Below are 24122 nucleotides of genomic sequence, written 5' to 3'. Positions count from 1 at the left end.
CTGTCTTCTGAATATTTATTTGGGGTTACTTAGACTGCATACTTGCATTATTTTTCATTTTGTTCATTTGGGCTTTGAGTGTCACTGTCAGGGCCAATATTTAATGCACATCCCTAATTGTCTTGAGAAGGCAGTGGTGAGTTGCCTTCTTCAACCACTGCAGTCATTTGATGTAAGTAGACCCATAATGCTGTTAAGAAGGTTGATCTTGTCCTACTCAATGGTAGAGATTGTGGGTTTGATCGGTGTTGTGGAATATGATTTGATACAAGGCATATTGTCAGTAATGCACACTGCTGCCAATGTACATGGAATAAGCGAATGTTGCAGGTTTTAGGTAGTGAGCCAGTAAGCAGATTGCTTTTTGAGGATGGTGTCAAGTTTGAGTGTTGTTGGAGCCTCAAGGGTAGTAGTATCTGGATTACTCCCAGTGCTACGAGCTAGTGAGGGCAGGAATAGGAGGATAGAGCAGATGAATGCATGGCTGAGGAGCTGGTGTATGGGAGAAGGATTCACATTTTTGGATCATTGGAATCTCTTTTGGGGTAGAAGTGACCTGTACAAGAAGGACGGATTGCACCTAAATTGGAAGGGGACTAATATACTGGCAGGGAAATTTGCTAGAACTGCTTGGGAGGATTTAAACTAGTAAGGTGGGGGGTGTGGGACCCAGGGAGATAGTGAGAAAAGAGATCGATCGGAGACAGGTACAGCTGAGAACAGACGTGAGTCAGTCAGGGCAGGCAAGGACAAGGTAGGACTAATATATTAAACTGCATTTATTTCAACGCAAGGGGCCAGGGAACGCAGATGAACTCACAGCATGGTTAGGAACATGGGACTAGGATATCATAGCAATTACGAAGACATGGCTCAGGGACTGGCAGCTGAATGTTCCAGGATCCAAATGCTACAGGAAGGATAGAAAGGGAGGCAAAAGAGGAGGGGGAGTGGCATTTTTGATAAGGGATAGCATTACAGCTGTGCTAAGGGAGAATATTCCTGGAAATACATCCAGGGAAGTTATTTGGGTGGAACTGAGAAATAAGAAAGGGATGATCACCTTATTGGGATTGTATTATAGATCCCCTAATAGTCAGAGGGAAATTCAGAAACAAACTTGTAAGGAGATCTCAGCTATCTGTAAGAATAATAGGGTGGTTATGGTAGGGGATTTTAACTTTCCAAACATTGACTGGGACTGCCATTGTGTTAAAGGTTTAGATGGAGAGGAATTTCTTAAGTGTGTACAAGACAATTTTCTGATTCAGTATGAGGATGTACCTACTGGAGAAGGTGCAAAACTTGACCTACTCTTGGGAAATAAGGCAGGGCAGGTGACTGATCTGTCAGTGGGGGAGCACTTTGGGGCCAGCGACCATAATTCTATTCGTTTTAAAATAGTGATGGAAAAGGATAGACCAGATGTAAAAGTTGAAGTTCTAAATTGGAGAAAGGCCAATTTTGACGGTATTAGGCAAGAACTTTCAAAAGCTGATTGGAGGCAGATGTTCGCAGGTAAAGGGATGGCTGGAAAATGGGAAGCCTTCAAAAATGAGATAACAAAAATCCAGAGAAAGTATATTCCTGTCAGGGTGAAAGGGAAGGCTGGTAACTATAGGGAATGCTGGATGACTAAAGAAATTGAGGGTTTGGTTAAGAAAAAGAAGGAAGCATATGTCAGGTATAGACAGGATAGATCGAGTGAATCCTTCAAAGAGTATAAAGAAAGTAGGAGTATACTTAAGAGGGAAATCAGGAGGGCAAAACGGGGACATGAGATAGCTTTGGCAAATAGAATTATGGAGAATCCAAAGGGGTTTTAGAAATATATTAAGGACAAAAGGATAACTAGGGAGAGAATAGGGCCCCTCAAAAATCAGCAAGGCAGCCTTTGTGTGGAGCCACAGAAAATGGGGGAGATACTAAATGAATATTTTGCATCAGTATTTACTGTGGAAAAGGATATGGAAGATATAGACTGTAGGGAAATAGATGGTGACATCTTACAAAATGTCCAGATTACAGGGGAGGAAGTGCTGAACGTCTTGAAACGGTTAAAAGTGGATAAATCCCCAGGACCTGATCGGGTGTACCCGAGAACTCTGTGGGAAGCTAGAGAAGTGATTGCTGGGCCTCTTGCTGAGATATTTGTATCATCGATAGTCACAGGTGAGGTGCCACTGTTTAAGAAGGGTGGTAAGGACAAGCCAGGGAACTATATACCAGTGAGCCTGACCTTGGTGGTGGGCAAGTTGTTGGAGGGAATCCTGAGGGACAGGATGTACATGTATTTGGAAAGGCAAGGACTGATTCGGGACAGTCAAAATGGCTTTGTGCATGGGAAATCATGTCTCACAAACTTGATTGAGTTTTTTGAAGAAGTAACAAAGAAGATTGATGAGGGCAGAGCAGTAGATGTGATCTATATGGACTTCAGCAAGGCGTTCGACAAGGTTCCCCATGGGAGACTGATTAGCAAGGTTAGATCTCATGGAATACAGGGAGAACTAGCCATTTGGATACAGAACTGGCTCAAAGGTAGAAGACAGAAGGTTGTGGTGGAGGGTTGTTTTTCAGACTGGAGGCCTGCGACCAGTGTAGTGCCACAAGGATCAGTGCTGGGCCCTCTACTTTTTGTCATTTACATAAATGATTTGGATGCGAGCATAACAGGTACAGTTAGTAAGTTTGCAGATGACACCAAAATTGGAGGTGTAGTGGACAGTGAAGAGGGTTACCTCAGATTACTACAGGATCTGGACCAGATGGGCCAATGGGCTGAGAAGTGGCAGATGGAGTTTAATTCAGATAAATGCGAGGTGCTGCATTTTGGGAAAGCAAATCTTAGCAGGACTTGTACACTTAATGGTAAGGTCCTAGGGAGTGTTGCTGAACAAAGAGACCTTGGAGTGCAGATTCATAGCTCCTTTAAAGTGGAGTCGCAGGTAGATAGGATAGTGAAGAAGGCGTTTGGTATGCTTTCCTTTATTGGTCAGAGTATTGAGTACAGGAGTTGGGAGGTCATGTTGCGGCTGTACAGGACATTGGTTAGGCCACTGTTGGAATATTGCGTGCAATTCTGGTCTCCTTCCTATTGGAAAGATGTTGTGAAATTTGAAAGGGTTCAGAAAAGATTTACAAGGATGTTGCCAGGGTTGGAGGATTTGAGCTACACGGAGAAGCTGAACAGGCTGGGGCTGTTTTCTCTGGAGCATTGGAGGCTGAGGGGTGACCTTATTGAGGTTTACAAAATTATGAGGGGCATGGATAGGATAAATAGACAAAGTCTTTTCCCTGGGGTCGAGGAGTCCAGAACTAGAGGGCATAGGTGTAAGGTGAGAGGGGAAAGATATAAAAGAGACCTCAGGAGCAACGTTTTCCCGCAGAGGGTGGTATGTGTATGGAATGAGCTGCCAGAGGATGTGGTGAAGGCTGGTACAATTGCAACATTTAAGAGGCATTTGGATGGGTATATGAATAGGAAGGGTTTGGAGGGATATGGGCTGGAGGCTGGCAGGTGGGACTAGATTGGGTTGGGACATGTAGTCGGCATGGACGGGTTGGACCGAAGGATCTGTTTCCATGCTGTACATCTCTCTGACTCTATGTCAATCCAGATATTCCATCATGTTTCTGACTTGCTCCTGTAGATGGAAGGCGGGCATTGGGGTGATAAGAAATGAGTTACTCCTCATATAATTTCCAGCCTCTGCCCTGCTCTTGTAGCATCTGTTTTTGCTGTTGGTCCAGTTCAGTTTCTAGTCAATAGTAATCCTCAGAATATTGATAGTGAGTGATTTAACAATAGTAAATTCACTTGAATGCCAAGGGGCAATGGTTAGATTTCCCTTGTTGGAGATCACTTATTGTAGCACAAATTATTTGCACATATCAGTACAAGCTAATTCAGTATCTGAATAGTCACAAATAGTGCTGCATATTGTGCAAGCCTTGGCAAACATCACCATTTCTAACCTCACCATCGAGGGAAAGACTTTGCTGAAGAAGCTGATGATGATTGAGCTTAGGACCCTCCCAAGAGGAGCTTCTGCCGTAATGTCCTGGGACCACAACCATCAACGTTTGTGCAAGTTATGTCTCCAACCCGATTGCCATTTACTCCAGTTTTGTTAGTACTCCTTGATGGCACAGTCTGTGTTGACGTCAAGGGTAGACACCATGGGAAAAAAAAACCTGTTTTGTCAATATTTAAACAAAGCTGTAATGAAGTCAAGAGCTGAGTATGCTTGGCAGAATGCAAACCGAGTGTCAGTGAGCACGTTATTGCTAAACAGGTGCTACTTTATGGCACTATTGAGGACCATTCCCATCACATTGTTGATGATGGAAAGTAGAGTGACAGGGCATCAACTGGCAGGGTTAGGTTTTTTTGCTTTTTGTGAACATCATATACCTGGACAATTTTCCATATTGTCAAGTAGGTGCTAGTGTTGTAAATGCACTGAAACAGCTTGGCTAGGAGTGCTGTTAGTTTTGGGAACATATCATCAGCACAACTGCAGGACACATTGGATACAGTCCAAGAAGATTCACTATGTTGTTTCAGGGTAAGGAGGGATTTTCTTATGAGGACGGTGGCACAGTGGCTAGCACTGCTGCCTCACAGCGCCAGAGACCCGGGTTCAATTCCCGCCTCAGGCGACTGACTGTGTGGAGTTTGCATGTTCTCCCCGTGTCTGCATGAGTTTCCTCCGGGTGCTCCGGTTTCCTCCCACAGTCCAAAGATGTCCAGGTCAGGTGAATTGGCCATGCTAAATTGCACATAGTGTTAGGTAAGGGGTAAATGTAAGGGTATGGGTGGGTTACGCTTCGGCGGGTCGGTGTGGACTTGTGGGGCCAAAGGGCCTGTTTCCACACTGTAATGTAATCTAATCTAATCAGTATGAGTGGGGAGGGTTTGTACTCATTGGAGTTCAGAAGAATGAGAGGAGACATTATTGAAAAATAGACAATCCTTAGGGGGATTGACAGGGTCATTTCAGAGAGGTTGTTTCTCTCTGGGGATAGTGTTGAGCCCCAGAAGCACAATCTTGATTAAGAGGTCACCTATTTCAACAGAGATGAAGAGGATTTCTTTACTCCCACAGGGTAGTGAATCTGTGGAAATCTTTACTGCAAAGGGCAGTCAAGGCGGAGTTAAATATTTTTAAGACTGAAATTGGCAGATTTCTATTTACTGAAGGAATCAAAGGTAATGGGGTAAGGCAGGAAAGTTGGATTGAGGATTATGTGGTTAGCCATGATTTCAATGGATTCATCGAGTCTTATGGGTGAACACCCAGTGCTTTTGGCTGTTTCTTGATATCACGTGGAATAAATCTGATTGATTGAAGACTGTGATCTGTAATGCTGAGGATCTCAGGAGGAGGCCAGAACTGATCATCCACATAGCAACTCTGGCTTAAAATGGTTGTAATTGCTTCAGGATTGACTTCTTCATTGAAGTACTGGACTCCTCATCATTGAAGCTGGGGATACTTATGAGAGCTTCCTCCTCCTGCTTAGCAATCCACAACTGGATGTAAATAAACTTTGCAGAGCTTAGGTCTGATCTGTTAGATTTGAAATCATTTATTCTTGTCTGTCACATACTGTTTCTGCTGCTTGTAATGGAAGTAAATCTGTGTCATGGATTCACTTTGTTGCCACATCACTAATAAGTATGCCTGGTGCTGCAGAACCAGCTTTGATCCCCTACTTAATGGTAATGGTAGATTGGCATGTATGCAAAGTCTTCAGGTTAAATTGTAGCTCAATATAATTATCCAGCTGTTTTTGGCCCACAACACCTCATGGTTACCCAACCTAAGTTGTTGGGTCTATTTGAAATTTCTCCAATTTACTGCAAGGGCTGTGCCACACAACATGATCAATGGTATCCTCAATGTGAAGTCAGGACTTTGATACCATAGATACTCCGCAGTTGCTACCCTTACCAATACTGTCTCATGACAATCAGTGAGAACGCAAACACGTTTTTCTCTTATGGTTCACTTACCACCTAACATTGATCCAGCTATGTCATTTAGGGCTCAGTGAGCTCCATCGGTAGTGGTGCTACCAAGCCACTCTTGGTCCCCCACCAAGACCCACTGACATCCTTGCCATCCTCAGTGCTTCCTCCAAGTAATGTTCTGATCATCAGTCATGAAAGGCAGTTGATGGTAATCAGCAGGAAATTTACTTGCCCACGTTGCACCACATACCATGAGTCCAAAAGCAGTGCCCAGAACTGACATGGCAATTCTTAATCTTGTGTTTTCTACTGTAAGTTCTATATACCCAGTGTAAATTTTAAAATGCTCTTATACCACACTGATTTCTTAATTTCTCATGGTAGAAGCTGAAATAGATAAACTCCAAATTATTAAGATGACAAGGAATCAGTTAGGAGCCATGCTTCTATTGTCTTCTTAAATATTCTAACAGTTAGATTTAACTTCCCCTTTAGGATGATAGTAATACTGTAAGCTGATAAGTTAATTGAGACTCCACTGAAAACAGGAGTTTATTTAGAAATAAAAATTACTCAATACCTGGTCACATCAAAACAACTCAAAGCACTGAAAAATGAATTATTTTGAAGTGGTGGGTATAGTGTCAATTATTATGTAATAAGTGCAACAACCTGACTACAGTTTCAAAAGGAAGTAAGTGAATGAGATACCCATTTCTCGATTAAACTACTATACTATCTCTTGCTAACTGAAATCCTTGAGTGTATCCAAAAAGCATATCCACCTCCTCATCTGTATAAAAAAAACTTACCGGACATAAAGCGAGCGTTTCTCACTGGTCCGTAGGGAGCCGGATCCAGAGCTCATACTGCTGTTCATCATCTGTTCCCGAAGGTCATGGATTTTAGACTCAAAACGGCTGTACTCTTAAAACAAAACAGAATTATAGATTGGCAGCAGAACTAAAGCAATATGAAGTAATTAACTAGATGATTAGATAGCACTCATGGAGTTCTTCCCGTGGCCTCTCACTCGATGCTCCTCAGTGACTTTATCTGAAAACACTTTATATTCCACATGTGTGCTGACAGCACCCAGGTTCACCAGCAGCTATACCCCTCTATTGCTTCTGATTTGTCATACAGGCTGTCTGGCAATCAGTACCGGACAAGTGGAAATCTCCACCAGTTAAGTATTGCAAAGACACAAGCCATTAAATTCAATCCAGAACTGCTGGGACTAGATAGTCATTATGTTATTCTGGTTTGCAAAACACTTCCAAATCCTCATCACACTTGATGCCAATAAATCGAGTGCCCAGTTCAAGAGGTTATGATACAAAAGAACAAATCTTTGAATTCCATTCCTGATGTGAAATTATGCAATCAGGTGTGCACAGGAAGAAGTTAGGTTTGTAGGTCAACAATCCCTGCAACATTGTCTACTTTTAATGTTGGCCAGATTGTGTAGGACTGAATCAAATCTCATTGCTACTGTGGTGTGGTAAATCTTGTGCAGGGGTAAGCAATGTTTGGCAGATATCATACAGCCACTTGGGCTCCAAGGCAACACTATTAGATTTTGAAATTGCTTCCAAAAGTTTCAAATGACCAAGCAAATAAGACAGTCCTAAACCTGCTCACCAGAACACCAATGTGTTCGCTAGCACCAGTTGAGATGCAGGAACCAGTGAAGGAGAATCAATATCTAATCTAACACAAATGATGTTTTTTTAATTCACAACAGGTGGGGTGAGGCAAGGGGGACTTGTGTTGGGTTTGTGGAGAGGGAAAATCATCATTATCTTTTAAGATAATTTCACCTGAACATTTTCAATAGTTTCTTAAAATGCCAACTTTGCTTTTTTGAGGAATTAAAGTATATTTTTTTCCATTGGTCTCTCCATTATCCCAAAGACTAAAACACCCTTTAGTGGCAACTCCATCACTATTTCAAGGCCCTTCCCTTCCAAAGCAGCACTGGTGTCCTTTTAAGGCCTCAAAGTTCCTCCTACATGGAGTGGCCCTGTTATTCTCGAAAGTTTCATTTTGCTGCTTATTTCCATCTGCTATATTTGTTTGTACAGAGACAAAATAAGAGTCCTGAAGAAGGGTTACACCCAAAACGTCAACTTCTCCACCTCTTGATGCTGCCTGGCTTGCTGTGTTCCTCCAGCCTCCTGCTTGACTTCATTTGTTTATATGTCAGAGTCAATGAAGTTCAAAGGAATTCATTATACATGAAGAATTTTTGAGATATAGTTTGCTGACATGTCAAAATGCTATTTAAAAACAATTCTTTTCTCGCTTTTGAACTACATCCACCAAGAAATGCAATTAATCAAATTAAAGAACATACAACAACTTGCACTTATAAACTTTCTTTGCTATAGGAAAAAATACATTAAGGCACTTTTGATATGAACAATAAAAGGTTAAGATATACATCCTTGGACAAAGAGGCGAGGTGCAAATAATGACTTGAAAAGAAGACATGCAGAAGTTTTCTCACAGTAATTTCAGAGTAGATTTGAGGAATCTGAGGACACTTACCAAATAAACACCTAAGAACAAAGCCAACTGTTGCACTGATCAGTTACAATGTTACCGGGACTCAAAGTGCATACCATCAGCTGCAGCACTACAGCTCGATGAGTTCCACAATTGGACCAATCCATTCCACCACTACACTTTGTCAAGTTGCTGAATGATCAGCCCCAGCATTACAACTGGTCAAACCACAGTCATTCACAGCAGTGACACTGTAGTGAATAGAACAGGTAGTTTTGCAGCACATTAAGCAAACCTTGTCGCAATCAATATCACATCACAGCTGGTAGTATTTTCTGGAGAAGTTGAACATTCATTATTATTGAAGATGTTAATCTAATCTGTCTCACAAAGAATAAACTTATATTTTGTATAAGAATTCATGCTAACTAACAGCAAAAGATGACCTTGCTGTGTGATAATATTCTAAAAGCAATCAACATGAAAAATAACAGCATTTTGATACAAACTTATTTATCAACAGATCTGAGTGGTGTTCTAACAACTTGCTGCCCAAAATCATTTACTTAGGAATGTGAATAAACACATTTCTTTCTATTTCAGGGACAGCATCCAGTCACAAAATGTTTATATTTAATTTGAAATGCACCATCTTTACAGTCAGCACTTGGATAAACTCAAGCTCTCCAATACATCGATATATCGAGGTGAAGTTTAAAGATAGTTATTATGTAAAGTTGCCTGTTAAGTGCTGGAGAGCTCAATGACAAACGTTGTTACAGGTATTTTATGGAGTTATTATTGCATTAGGGATTACATATTTCAATACTTCGACTTTGCATTTCCCTGAATGTAGTTCCTGGATAACAGACACGATACCAAGATGTACAGTATGTATGACAGCAAACTGCACTTTTCCAAAACCCAAAATACCATAAAGAACAAAAAAGTCACCAAATGATTTTAAGCTGTAGCTGTATTCTGGGAACACAGCAGTAAAGAAAGGACGCAACGAAGCACAAATACGACATCGGAGTGCAACTGGGAAAATGAACAGTGAAATTCACAATTAATCTTGGAGGAATTGTTGGGCAAAGTTCACAACACAGAATCAGATAAGTTAATTGCTGCTTTAAGTCTGTCCAAGAGAAAGGCTGTATTAGTGACTACAGTGGGTTCTTTCTTGATAATATGTTTTTGGAGATAAGTCTCTTGATTAAACTTAAAATATAAGCCATAGCTATTAATTTAAGCTGGGGCAGTGTTTGTAGAGGAATAAGACGGTGTTATTTTCTGGGTCTGTAGTTTGTGAAGGAGCAAACATGGCCCTTGCAGTGATATGTACTTCTTGTCAGATGTGGGACTTTAAAGAGAGTTTAAGGGTTACTGCAGATTATATCTGCCATGAATGCTATTGGAAACGAATCTTATCAGATCGAGTGAATCGGTTGGAGAGACAGATAGAAGCGATGAGGAATTTGCAACAGTATGTGATGGATGACAATTACAGGAAGGGGGGAAAGTCTCAGATACAATCACATAGATGGGTTAACTCCAGGAAGGGTAAGAGAGGTAGGCAGCTAGTGCAGGAGTCTTTTGTGGATATACCCATTTCAAACAGGTATACTGTTTTGGAAAATGTAGGGGGTGATGGATTCTCAGGGGAACGTAGCACAAACAGTCAAGTTTCTGGTATTGAGACTGGATCTAATGCAACGAGGGATACGTCAGCTTCCAAGAGATCAATTGTGTTAGGGGATTCTGCAGTCCAAGGTACAGACAGACGTTTCTGTGGCCAGCAGAGAAAAAGCAGAATGGTGTGTTGTTTCCCTGGTGCCAGGATCAAGGATGTCTCAGAGAGGGTGGAGAATGTTCTCATGGGGGAAAGGGGCCAGCAAGAGGTCATTGTCCACATTGGAACCAACGATATAGGAAGGGAAAAGGTTGAGATTCTGAAGGGAGATTACAGAGAGTTAGGCAGAAATTTAAAAAGGAGGTCCTCAAGGGTAGTAATATCTGGATTACTCCCAGTGCTATGAGCTAGTGAGGGCAGGAATAGGAGGATAGAGCAGATGAATGCATGGCTGAGGAGCTGGTGTATGGGAGAAGGATTCACATTTTTGGATCATTGGAATCTCTTTTGGGGTTAGAAGTGACCTGTACAAGAAGGACGGATTGCACCTAAATTGGAAGAGGACTAATATACTGGCAGGGAAATTTGCTGGAGCTGCTTGGGAAGATTTAAACTAGTAAGGTTGCGGGGGGCGGGGAACCCAGGGAGATATGAGATCGATCTGAGACATGTACAGCTGAGAACAGAAGTGAGTCAAACAGTCAGGGCAGGCAGGGACAAGGTAGGACTAATATATTAAACTGCATTTATTTCAATGCAAGGGGCCTAACAGGGAAGGCAGATGAACTCAGGGCATGGTTAGGAACATTGGACTGGGATATCATAGCAATAATGGATACATGGCTCAGGGATGGGCAGGACTGGCAGCTTAATGTTCCAGGATACAAATGCTACAGGAAGGATAGAAAGGGAGGCAAAAGAGGAGGGGGAGTGGCATTTTTGATAAGGGATAGCATTACAGCTGTGCTAAGGGAGGATATTCCTGGAAATACATCCAGGAAAGTTATTTGGGTAAAACTGAGAAATAAGAAAGGGATGATCACCTTATTGGGATTGTATTATAGACCTCCCAATACTCAGAGGGAAATTGAGAAACAAACTTGTAAGGAGATCTCAGCTATCTGTAAGAATAATAGGGTAGTTATGGTAGGGGATTTTAACTTTCCAAACATCGATTGGGATTGCCATAGTGTTAAAGGTTTAGATGGAGAGGAATTTCTTAACTGTGTACAAGACAATTTTCTGATTCAGTATGTGGATGTACCTACTGGAGAAGGTGCAAAACTTGACCTACTCTTGGGAAATAAGGCAGGGCAGGTGACTGAGGTGTCAGTGGGGGAGCACTTTGGGGCCAGCGATCATAATTCTATTTGTTTTAAAGCAGTGATGGAAAAGGATAGACCAGATGTAAAAGTTGAAGTTCTAAATTGGAGAAAGGACATTTTTGATGCTATTAGGCAAGAACTTTCAAAAGCTGACTGGAGGCAGATGTTCGCAGGTGAAGGGACAGCTGGAATATGGAAAGCCTTCAAAAATGAGATAACAAGAATCCAGAGAAAGTATATTCCTGTCAGGGTGAAAGGGAAGGCTGGTAGGTATAGGGAATGCTGGATGACGAAAAAAATTGAGGGTTTGGTTAAGAAAAAGAAGGAAGCATATGTCAGGTATAGACAGGATAGATCGAGTGAATCCTTAGAAGAGTATAAAGAAAGTAGAAGAATACTTAAGAGGGAAATCAGGAGGGCAAAACGGGGACATGAGATAGCTTTAGCAAATAGAATTAAGGAGAATCCAAAGGGTTTCACAAATACATTAAGGACAAAAGGATAACTAGGGAGAAAATAGGGCCCCTCAAAGATCAGCAAGGCAGCCTTTGTGTGGAGCCACAGAAAATGTGGGAGATACTAAATGAATATTTTGCATCAGTATTTACTGTGGAAAAGGATATGGAAGATATAGACTGTAGGGAAATAGACGGTGACATCTTGCAAAATGTCCAGATTACAGAGGAGAAAGTGGTGGATGTCTTAAACGGTTAAAGGTGGATAAATCCCCAGGACCTGATCGGGTGTACCCGAGAACTCTGTGGGAAGCTAGAGAAGTGATTGCTGGGCCTCTTGCTGAGATATTTGTATCATCGATAGTCACAGGTGAGGTGCCGGAAGACTGGAGATGGCAAAAGTGGTGCGACTGTTTAAGAAGGGCGGTAAAGTCAAGCCAGGGAACTATAGACCGGCGAGCCTGGCCTCAGTGGTGGGCAAGTTGTTGGAGGGAATCCTGAGGGACAGGATGTACATGTATTTGGAAAGGCAAGGACTGATTCAGGACAGTCAACATTGCTTTGTGCGTGGGAAATCATGTCTCACAAACTTGATTGAGTTTTTTGAAGAAGTAGCAAAGAAGATTGATGAGGGCAGAGCAATGGATGTGATCTATATGGACTTCAGTAAGGCGTTCTACAAGGTTCCCCATTGGAGACTGATTATCAAGGTTAGATCTCATGGAATACAGGGAGAACTAGCCATTTGGATACAGAACTGGCTCAAAGGTAGAAGACAGAAGGTGGTGGTGGAGGGTTGTTTTTCAGACTGGAGGCCTGTGGCCAGTGGAGTGCCACAAGGATCAGTGCTGGTTCCTTTACTTTTTGTCATTTACATAAATGATTTGGATGCGAGCATAAGCAGTACAGTTAGTAAGTTTGCAGATGACACCAAAATTGGAGGTGTAGTGGACAGCAAAGAGGGTTACCTCAGATTACAACAGGATCTGGACCAGATGGGCCAATGGGCTGAGAAGTGGCAGATGGAGTTTAATTCAGATTAATGCGAGGTACTGCATTTTGGGAAAGCAAATCTTAGCAGGGCTTAAATACTTAATGTTAAGGTCCTAGGGAGTGCTGCTGAACAAAGAGACCTTGGAGTGCAGGTTCATAGCTCCTTTAAAGTGGAGTCGCAGGTAGATAGAATAGTGAAGAAGGCGTTTGGTATGCTTTCCTTTATTGGTCAGAGTATTGAGTACAGGAGTTGGGAGGTCATGTTGCGGCTGTACAGGACATTGGTTAGGCCACTGTTGGAATATTGCGTGCAATTCTGGTCTCCTTCCTATCGGAAAGATGTTGTGAAACTTGAAAGGGTTCAGAAAAGATGTTGTCAGGGCTGGAGGATTTGAGCTACAGGGAGAGGCTGAACAGGCTGGGGCTGTTTTCCCTGGAGTGTCGGAGGCTGAGGGGTGACCTTATAGAGGTTTACAAAATTATGAGGGGCATGGATAGGATGAATAGACAAAGTCTTTTCCCTGGGGTCGGGGAGTCCAGAACTAGAGGGCATAGGTTTAGGGTGAGAGGGGAAAGATATAAAAGAGACCTCAGGGCAACTTTTTCACGCAGAGACTGGTATGTGTATGGAATGAGCTGCCAGAGGATGTGGTGGAGGCTGATACGATTGTTACATTTAAGAGGCATTTGGATGGATATATGAATAGGAAGGGTTTCGAGGAATATGGGCCGGGTGCTGGCAGGTAGGACTAGATTGGGTTGGGATATCTGGTCGGCGGGGACAGGTTGGACCGAAGGGTCTGTTTCCATGCTGTACATCTCTAAGGCTCTATGACTCTAAATACTCATTTATAAAATAACTTTCACAATTCAATAGCCCCTATATTCTGAAATGTAGTTTATGGACATTTGTAGTGCTACCCAGGAGGCTTTAAACTAGGGAGATCCTAAGCAATAGTGAGGAAGGAGAGAATGTTGAGGATAGCTCAAAAGTTAAAGAAAGCAAGTTAAACAGTCAAGATAGGCATGAGTGCAGCAGAGAATGAGGTAAAACTGAAGAATTAAACTGCATTTATTCCAATGCAAGAGGCCTGTCAGTTAAGGCAGATGTATGGGAAAATGGGACTGGAATAAATTAGCTTCATAGAAACGTAGCTCGCAGCTCAATGTTCCGAGTTACAGATGCTGTAGAACAAAGAAACTTACAGTATATAGGAACAGGCCCTTCAGCCCTCCAAGCCTTCGCCGAAGGGTCTGTATCCCTTTGCTCCCTACTTATTCATGTATTTGTCGAGATACATCTTAAATGACGCTATCTTTCCTGCCCCTACCATCTCTGCTGGCAACACGTTCCAAGCACCCACCACCCTCTGCATGAAGAACATTCCACACATATCTCCCCTAAACGTTTCCCCTCTTACTTTAAACTCATGACTCCTAGTCACTGATTCCTCCACTCTGGTAAAAAAGCTTCTTGCTATCCACCTTGTCTACACCTCTCATGATTTTGTAGACCTCAGTCAGTTTCCCCCTCAACCTCTGCCTTTCTAATGAAAATAATCCTAATCTACTCAACCTCTCTTCATAGCTCACGCCCTCCATTCCAGGCAACATTCTAGTGAACCTCCTTTGCACCCTCTCCAAAGCATCCACATCCTTTTGGTAATGTGGTGACCAGAACTGTATGCAGTATTCCAAATGTGGCCAAACCAAAGTCTATAGGAAGGATAGAAAGGAAGGCATGATTGGGGAAAACATCACTGCTGTATTTAGGGAGAATATTCCTGGGGATCATTCAGTGAAGCTATATGAGTGGAACTGAGAAATAAGAAGGGGATGATCACATTGATGGGATTCCCTCAAAATCAGGGAGAAATTGAGCAGCAAATATGTAGGAAGAGCTCAGATATGTTTAACATAATAGATTTATTATAGTAAAGGATTTTAACTTTCCAAATACTGGAACTGTTATAGAGTTAGGGCTTGGCTGGGGAGGCATTTATTATGTTTATACAAGAAAACTTTCTTTATCAATACGTAAATGTACCTACCAGAGAAGGAGCAAAACTCAACCTTCTCTTGGGAAATAAGGCAGGACGCAAAACTGAGATGTTAGTGGGACACAACTTTGGGGATCAGAGACCATTATTCTATTAGTTTCAAGATAGTTATGGAAAAGGATAGGCCTTGTTTAAACTTCTAAATTGGAGAGATTACAAGCAACATTGATAGTATTAAATAGGAACTTTTAACTAGTTAACTGGGGTATGCTGTTCGCAGGTAAAGAAATGACTGGTAAGTGGGGGGGGGTTTCAAAAGTGAAAGTGTTCTGAGACAGTACTTTCCTTTAGAACAAAGGGCAAGGTTGGTAGGAGTAGGGAACACTAGATCACCAAAGATACAGAGGCTCTGGTCAAGTAAAAGGAGGAGGCATATGTCAAGTATAGAATCACTACAGAACTATTAAGGCAGTAAAAGTACACTTAAGAAGGTAATTAAGGAGGGCAAAAATGGATATGACATAGCTTTGGCAGATCAGGTTGAGGAAACTTATAAGAGATTCTACAAGTACGTTAAGAGCAAAAGAGCAAATAAAGAGAGAATAGGGCCCTTTAAAGATCAATCAGGCAGTCTCTGTGTGGATCCACAGGATATGGGTGAGATACTGAATGAATATTTTGCATCAGCACTTACTGTGGAGAAAGACATGAGAAGGTAGTGAACTAGGGAAATAAACAGTGGTGTCTTGAAAACAATTCACATTATAAAAAAGGTGGTTCTGGAGGTCTTAAAGCGCATAAAGATAGTTAAATCTCCAGAACCTGAGCAATTGGATGTGAGCATAAGAGGTATAGTTAAAAAGTTTGCAGATGACACCAAAATTGGAAATGTTGTGGACAGCGAAGAAGGTTACCTCAGATTACAACGGTATCTTGGTCAGATGGGCCAATGGGCTGAGGACTGGCAAATGGAGTTTAGTTTAGATAAATGCAACGCACTGCATTTTGGGAAAGCAAATCTTAGCAGGACTTATACACTCAATAGTAAGGTCCTAGGGAGTGTTGCTGAACAAAGAGATCTTGGAGTGCAGGTTCATACTTCCTTGGAGTAGAGTCGCAGGTAGATAAGATAGTGAAGAAGGCATTTGGTATGCTTTCCTTTATTGGTCAGAGTACTGAGTACAGGCGTTGCGAGATCATGTTGTGGCTGTACAGGACACTGTTAGGCCACTTTTGGAATATTGTGTGCAATTCTGGTCTCCTTCCTATTGGAAGAATATTGTGAAACATGAAAGGGTTCAGAAAGCATGTACAAGGATGTTGCCAGGGTTGGAAGATTTGAGCCATATGGAGAGGTTGAATAGGGTGGGACTGTTTTCACTGAAGCGTCAGAGGCTGAGGGGTGACCTTATAGAGGTTTATAAGATTATGAGGGGCATAGGTTGGATAAATACGCAAAGTTTGTGAGAAGATTTGTAGCTCGGGTGCTCGTTGTTGTGGTTCTGTTCGCCGAGCTGGGAATTTGTGTTGCAGACGTTTCGTCCCCTGTCTAGGTGACATCCTCAGTGCTTGGGAGCCTCCTGTGAAGCGCTTCTGTGATCTTTCCTCCGGCATTTGTAGTGGTTTGAATCTGCCGCTTCCGGTTGTCAGTTCCATCTGTCCGTTGCAGTGGCCGGTATATTGGGTCCAGGTCGATGTGCTTGTTAATTGAATCTGTGGATGAGTGCCATGCCTCTAGGAATTCCCTGGCTGTTCTCGGTTTGGCTTGTACTATAATAGTAGTGTTGACCCAGTCGAATTCATGTTGCTTGTCATCTGTATGTGTTTTTCCACCCACTCCAATTTAAAAATATCCTTCCTATAGCAAGGCGACTAGAACTGTATGTAGTATTCCAAAAGTGGCCTCACAAATGTCCTGTACAGCTGGAATGCAATGTCCCAACTCCTATACTTAGTGCTCTGCCCAGTGAAGTTAAGTGTGCGAAACGCTGCCTTCACCACCTTGTCGACTGGGACAACACTACTATTATAGGACAAGCCAAATAGAGAACAGCCAGGGAATTCCTAGAGGGAACAGAATAGGAAGGATTTGGAGGGATATGGGCCAGGTGCTGGCAGGTGGGACTAGATTGGGTTGGGATATCTGGTCGGCATGGACGAGTTCAACCGAAGGGTCTGCTTCCGTTCTGTACATCTCTATGACTCTATGATTCTACGTGGATCCCAGAGCATTGTGGGACTCAGCAAAGATATTTGTATCATTTACAGCCATGAGTAAGGTGCAGGAAGATTGGAGAGTGGTTCATGCTGTGCAATTATTAAGAACGGCTGCAAGGAAAAGCCATGTAACTTTAGACTAGTGAGTCTGACATAAGTAGTGGGTAAGCTGTTGGAGGGGATTCTGACAAACAGGATTTACAAGCTTTTGAGGAGGCAAGGACTGACTAGGGATAGTCAGCATGACTTTGTGCATGAAAAATAGTGTCTCACAAACTTGATTTTTGAAGACGTGACTAAGATAGATGAGAGTACGGAGAAGATGTTCTCTATATAGACTTTAGCAAGGTCTTCAACGAAGTTCTGCATAGTAGACTAGTTACTAAATTGAGATCACATGGGATCCAGGGAGAGCTAGCCACTTAGATACAAAATTGGCTTGATGGTAGGAGACAGGATGGTAGACGAGGATTGTTGTTCCAACTGTAGGGATTGGTGCTGGGTCCATTGTTGTTTGTCATTTATATAAATGATTTAGATGCAAATATCAGAGATATGATTAGTAAGTCGACAGATGACACCCAAATTGATAGTGTAGTGGACAGTGAAGATTATCTCAAAGTACAGCGGGATCTTGATCAGATGGGTCAATAGGCCGAGGAGTAACAGATGAAGTTTAATTTAGATAAATGTGAAGTGGTCAATTTTGTTAAGATAAATCAGGTCCGGTCTAACATAGTTAATGGTAGGCCCTGGAGTGTGTTATTGAACAAAGAGACCTATAGGTTCAGGTACACAGTTCCTTGAAAATGGTATCATAAGTAGACAAGGTGGTGAAGGCAGCGTTTCGCACACTTAACTTCACTGGGCAGAGCACTAAGTATAGGAGTTGGGACATTGCATTCCAGCTGTACAGGACATTTGTGAGGCCACTTTTGGAATACTACATACAGTTCTAGTCGCCTTGCTATAGGAAGGATATTTTTAAATTGGAGTGGGTGGAAAAACATTTATGAGGATGTTACTTGGACTGGAGGATTTGAGTTATAAGGACAGGCAGGATATGCTGGGACTTTATTTTCTGGGACATTGAATATTGAAGGGTGACCTTGTCGTGGTTTATAAAATCATGAGGGGCATAGATAAGGTGAATAACAAAGGACTTTTCCCTAGGGTAGGGGAAGTCAAAATGAGAAGGTATAGGTTTAAAGTGAGAGAGGAAATATTTAAAAGGGATACTGGGGGCAACTTTCCCACACAGAAGGTGGTCCTTACTTGGAAAGAACTGCCAGAGGAAGTGGTAGATGCAGGGACTGTCACAACACTTAAGAGACATTTGGACATGTACATGAATAGGAAAGGTTCAGAGGGAATTGGGCCAAAGGCAGGCACATAGGATTGGTTTAGTTGGGAAAACTGGTTGGCATGGACAAGTTGAACCGGAGGGGCCCTTTCCGAGCAGTATGACTTTATGACTTGCACAGAGCAAAATCCCACACGGAGCAATAAAACAAATCAGATAATCTGTTTTATGGAAGTTAACTGAAAGACAAGTGACAGCCACAACATCTGCACTTTGTCCGAGTACCAATGGACGCTTTATGTCAGATAAAATAGCTGCTAGATTCTACATGCCATCTGAAAGACTGCACCTAATAGTGAAACACTTGCTTAGGTTTTGCAACTGAAAATGTTATATGACAGAGTTGAAGTCATAAACTGGGAAATTCAGTGATGAAAATAACTGAAAGCATAACACAACATGAGTTACAATCAAGAACATTATAACACAGTAAGCACAATAGCTAAGAGCCTAATAACACAGCAAGGGTTACAAATGAGAGTTTTATTACACTGCCACGGTTATAACTAAGAGTCATATAACAGAACTAATTATAACAAGTCATGATTTGTAGATGCCAGTGATGGACTGGGGTGTACAAAGTTAAAAATCTCACATCAGGAGCGTCGCTCCGAAAGCTAGTATGCTTCCAATTAAACCTGTTGGACTATAACCTGGTGTTGTGTGATTTTTAACTAATTATAACAAGGAGTATTATAACAGAGTTAATTTTATTGTGGAACCCTATAAACAAAAAGTATGTGCCAAAGTTTGCAAGTAGTATGCTGGCCTACATAGGGTCAGGTTTGAGTACTGGAGCAGGATGTCTTGCTGAAACTGCAGAGCATAGGTAAGACCACACCTACAGTAGGGTGTGTAGTTTTGATTCCCTTATCTGAGGAAGGATATAAGGCTATTAAGGGAGTGCAAAGTTGGATTACCAGATTGATTCCTGGGATGGTCGAACTGATGTAGGAGAAAGATTGGATCAATTAGGACTATCTTCACTAGAGTTTGGATCAATAGAACACAGAAGAAAACAGCACAAGAACGGGCCCCTTAGCCCATCATATCTGCACTGACCATGATGACAATCTAAACAGATATGTTCTACTTTCTGCTAATTCCATTCATAAAGCAGTATGAAGAGGGATCTCATACAAACATAAAATCTCTAACAGTATTAAACAGGGTAAATACAAAGAGGGATTTTCTCAATAATCTTGGAGTCCAAATTAGATTAGATTACTTACAGTGTGGAAACAGGCCCTTCAGCCCAACAAGTCCACACCGACCTGCTGAAGCGCAACCAACCCAGATCCATTCCCCTACTTTTACCCCTGCACCTAACACTACGGGCAATTTAGCATGGCCAATTCACCTAACCTGCACATTTTTGGACTGTGGGAGGAAATCGGAGCACACCCACGCAGACATGGGGAGAATGTGCAAACTCCACACAGTCAGTGGCCTGAGGCGGGAATTGAACCCAGGTCTCTGGCGCTGTGTAGCAGCAGTGCTAACCACTGTGCCACCGTGCCACCCAGAACCAGGGGTCACAACCTCAGGATAAGGGGTAGGCCTTTTAGGACAAAGATGAAGGGGTATTTCTTCACCCAGATAGTGGTGAGCCTGTGGAATTCTTTATCACAGGAAACTATTGAGGACACAATATTGAAGACTTCAAGAAAGATGGACATATAGTAGAGTCATAAAGATGTACAACACAGAAACAGACCCTTAATCCAACCCGTCCATGCTGACCAGACAACCTAAATTAATCCAGTCTCATTTGCCAGCATTTGGCCCATATCTCTCTAAACTCTTCCTATTCATATACCCATCAAGATGTCTTTCAAATGTTGTAATTGTACCAGCCTCCACCATTTTCTCTGACATGCCATACATGCACCATCCTCTGCTTGAAAAAATTGCCCCTTTAGGTCTTTTTTAAATCTTTCTCCTCTCACCCTAAACCTATGCCCTCTAGTTCTGGACTCCCCCATCCCAGGGAAAAGACCTTGTCTATTTACTCTATCCATGTCCCTCTATCAGGTCACCTCGCAGCCTCTGATGCTCCAGGAAAACAGCCCAGCCTAGTCAGCCTCTCCCTATAGCTCAAACCCTCAAAGCTTGGCAACATTCTTGTAAATCTTTTCTGATTCCTTTCAAGTTTCACAACATCCTTCCTATTGGAAGGAGACCTGAATTGCATGCAATATTACAAAAGTGGTAAACCAATGAACTGTACAGCTGCAACATGACCTTCCAACTCCTGTACTCAATGTTCTGACCAATAAAGGACAGCATACCAAACGCCTACTTCACTATCCTATCTACCTGCGACTCCACTTTCAAGGAGCTATGAATCTGTACTCCAAGGTCTCTTTGTTCAGCAACCCTCTCCAGGAGTTACCATTAAGTACATAAGTCCTGCCCTGATTTGACTTTCCAAATGCAGTACCTCACATTCATCTAAATTAAACTTCATCTGCCACTTCTCGGTCCTTTGGTCTATCTGATCAAGATCCCATTGTATTCTCAGGTAATCTTCTTTATTGTCCACAACACTTCCTATTTTGGTGTCATCTGCAAACTTACTAACTGTACCTCCTATGTTCACATCCAAATCATTTATATAAATGACGAAAAGCAGTGGACCCAGCACCAATCCTTGTGGCACACCACTGGTCACAGGCATCCAGTCTGAAAGGCACCCCTCCATTACCACCCTCTGTCTTCTTCCTTTGAGCCAGTTCTGTATCCAAGTGGCTAATTCTCCCTGTATTCCATGTGATCTAACCTTGCTAACCAGTCTACCATGAGGAACCTGGTGAAATCCGAGTTCATCCCTTGTGGTTGGAGGACTAATCAGTCCTTGCCTTTCCAAATACATGTAAATCCTGTCCCTCAGGATTCCTTCCAACAATTTGCCCACCACCGATGTCAAGCTCACCGGTCTATTGCTCCCTGTGTTATGAAGCTGAAGGCATGTACTGTACATTTAAGAGCGTGAGAGAATGCTGGTCTGAACTGAGAGATTACAAGCAACATTGTATATGACTAGATGGCAGTCCTAGATTATATTGAAAAATTTAAAAATACGTAACATTTGGCTGGAAATGGATACCGGAGTTGGCTGCTGTTTTGACAACAATTTGCAGTTAATCAATTAGTTTAAAATATGCCCAAGGATACCAAAACCCAACTGAGTTTGAATTTATTATTGTGCCGACATTGAACCAATGAGACAATCCAATGTTGGGGGTATAAGAATACGGACATTTTGAAAATTGGTCAGCGAGCAACTGCCATAGAAAGAGAAACTCATGGAGAGCTAACTGCTCATCTAATATCTTGCTCTCAAAGTAGAAAATATTCTCTATCAAAGGTACCTTTTCATGTGAAACATACTAGCAGTAAAAAGAATGAAGATGAACCAAGGGGTCAGAAACTGCAAGGGTGAAGACACAGAAGAAGATAAGGACTGTATGAGTTTGAAATTAAGTTGATGTAATTCTACTAAGTGTCATATTGGAACAGCATATTGTTACAGATATGGAGACAGATAGTAAGCAGTTAAGAGAAAGGGGGCGCTTAGATTTGTGAATAGTTGTTGTTTAATGTTCACTTTTAGAGTTAGAAAATAAATTGATGTTATTTTCTTTAAATAGTGGAATTTGGGAATTCGCTGTCATTCACATTTTAACAGATTATGAGCAAGGTGTTTAATTAATAGAAAAGGTTCACCTCTGTGTCGTAACACCTAGCTTGTCCTTACCACCTTTCTTGAACACTGGAACCAACCACCAGTCTTCCGGCATCTCACCTGTGACTATCGATGATACAAATATCTCAGCAAGAGGCCCAGCAATCACTTCCCTAGCTCCTCACAGAGTTCTAGGGTATGCCAGATCAGTTCCTGGGGCTTTATCCACTTTTGTGCATTTCAAGACATCCAGCACCACCTCCTCTTGTAATATGGACGTTTTTCAAGATGTCACCATCTATTTCCCCATATTCCATATCTTTCATGTCCTTCTCCATGGTAAACACGGATTCAAAATACTCATTTAGTAAATCCCCCATCTCCACACATAGGCTGCCTTGTTGATCTTTGAGGGGTCCTATTCTCTCCCTAGTTACCTTTTTGTCCTTAATGTATTTATAAATTCCTTTTGGATTCTTCTTAACCCTAGTTGCTAAATCGATCTCATGTCCCCTTTTTGCTCTCCTGATTTCCCTCTTTAGCATACTCCTACTGCCTTTATACTCTTCTAAGGATTCATTCAATTTCCGCTATCTATACCTGACACATGCTTCCTTCTTTCTCTTGACCAAAACTTCAATTTCTCTAGTCATCCGGCATTCCCTACACCTACCAGCCTTTCCTTTCACCCTTACAGGAATATACTGCTCCGGACTCTCCGTATCTTATTGCTGAAGGCTTCCCATTTTCCAGCTATCCCTTTACCTGCGAACATCCACACCCAATCAACTTTTGAAAGTTCTTGCCTAATACCATCAAAATTGGCCTTCCTTCAATTTAGAACTTCAACTTTTAGATCCAGTCTATCCTTCTCCATCACTATTTTAAAACTAATACTTATTGTCATTGGGTCCAACATGTTCCCCCACTGACACCTCAGTCACTTGCCCTGCCTTATTCCCAAGAGTAACTCATGGTGGCTCAGTGGTTAGCATTGCTGCCTCACAACACCAGGGACCCGGTTCAATTACCACCTTGGGCGACTGTCTGTGTGGAGTTTGAACATTCTCCCTGTGTCTGCGTGGGTTTCTTCCGGGTGCTCCAGTTTCCTTCCACAATCCAAAGATGTACAGGTCAGGTGAATTGGCCATGTTAAATTGCCCAAAGTGTTAGGTGCCTTAGTCAGGGGTAAATGTAGGGGAATGGATCTGGGTAAGTTACTCTTCGGAGGATCGGTGTGGACTTGTTGGGCCAAATAGCTGTTTCCACACTGTAGGGAATCTAATCTACCATAACCACCTTATTACTCTTACAGATTTGTTTCTCAATTTCCTGCTGATTATTGAGAGGGTCTACAGTACAATCCATTCCTTATTTCTCAGTTCCACCCAAATAACTTCTCTGGACATATTATCAAGAATGTCCTCCCTAACTGAGAATGTGTATAGGGTATGAGAGGGTAGGGAAAGAGTTAAGTTTTGAATTTTGTGAAACAAGAGGTTCAGCTGAGCATGACTCAGATCAGATAAGCACTTACAGTTAACAATGGGGTGTTGGAGACAAGGGTAATGGGGTAACAAGGTGAAAAGTATTCATTATGTGAAGCCAGTTAACAAGATTAAGAACATTCATTGTGTAACACCAAATGGCTTACTTTTTGCTATTCACACTCAATGATTGTAATGGTCACCAAATCAATCAATATGTATGTTGCCCTATCTGGATGCTCCACCCTGTAAAATGACTATATAGTTTATTAAGAAACTGCTGTTCAAGAGAGAAGACCAAGAACTCATGTCTCTGTGCACATGGGTGATCATTTTCTCTCTCTTCAGGGCCTGGAATAAAGATGAAGGAGGTAAAACTGTGTCTCTGAGCATTTTGCTTCGACTAAAGTGGGAATGGGATGACACAAGTACAGCCATATCGTTATCCCTTAACAAAAACGCAACACCCC

General features: G+C 42.1%; 1 protein-coding gene across 13 annotated transcripts in view; it reads right to left on the bottom strand.

Annotated features, from left to right (window-relative positions):
* dlg3 (discs, large homolog 3 (Drosophila)) overlaps positions 1-24122 on the bottom strand; it is a 546829-nt gene that overhangs the window by 39849 nt on the left and 482858 nt on the right. For all 13 annotated transcript variants that reach the window (XM_043704756.2, XM_087992017.1, XM_087992016.1 and 10 more), the window contains one exon: positions 6793-6907. In XM_043704756.2, the coding sequence (XP_043560691.1) occupies positions 6793-6907 (115 nt within the window). The remainder of the gene's footprint in view (positions 1-6792; positions 6908-24122) is intronic.

The sequence above is a fragment of the Chiloscyllium plagiosum genome, unplaced genomic scaffold (assembly GCF_037043375.1).
Source record: "Chiloscyllium plagiosum isolate Xiang-an unplaced genomic scaffold, Cpla_swu_hap1 HiC_scaffold_11, whole genome shotgun sequence".
NCBI lineage: Eukaryota > Metazoa > Chordata > Chondrichthyes > Orectolobiformes > Hemiscylliidae > Chiloscyllium > Chiloscyllium plagiosum.
Note: the sequence above shows the minus strand (reverse complement) of the source record. Positions and strands in the feature narration are given on the sequence as shown.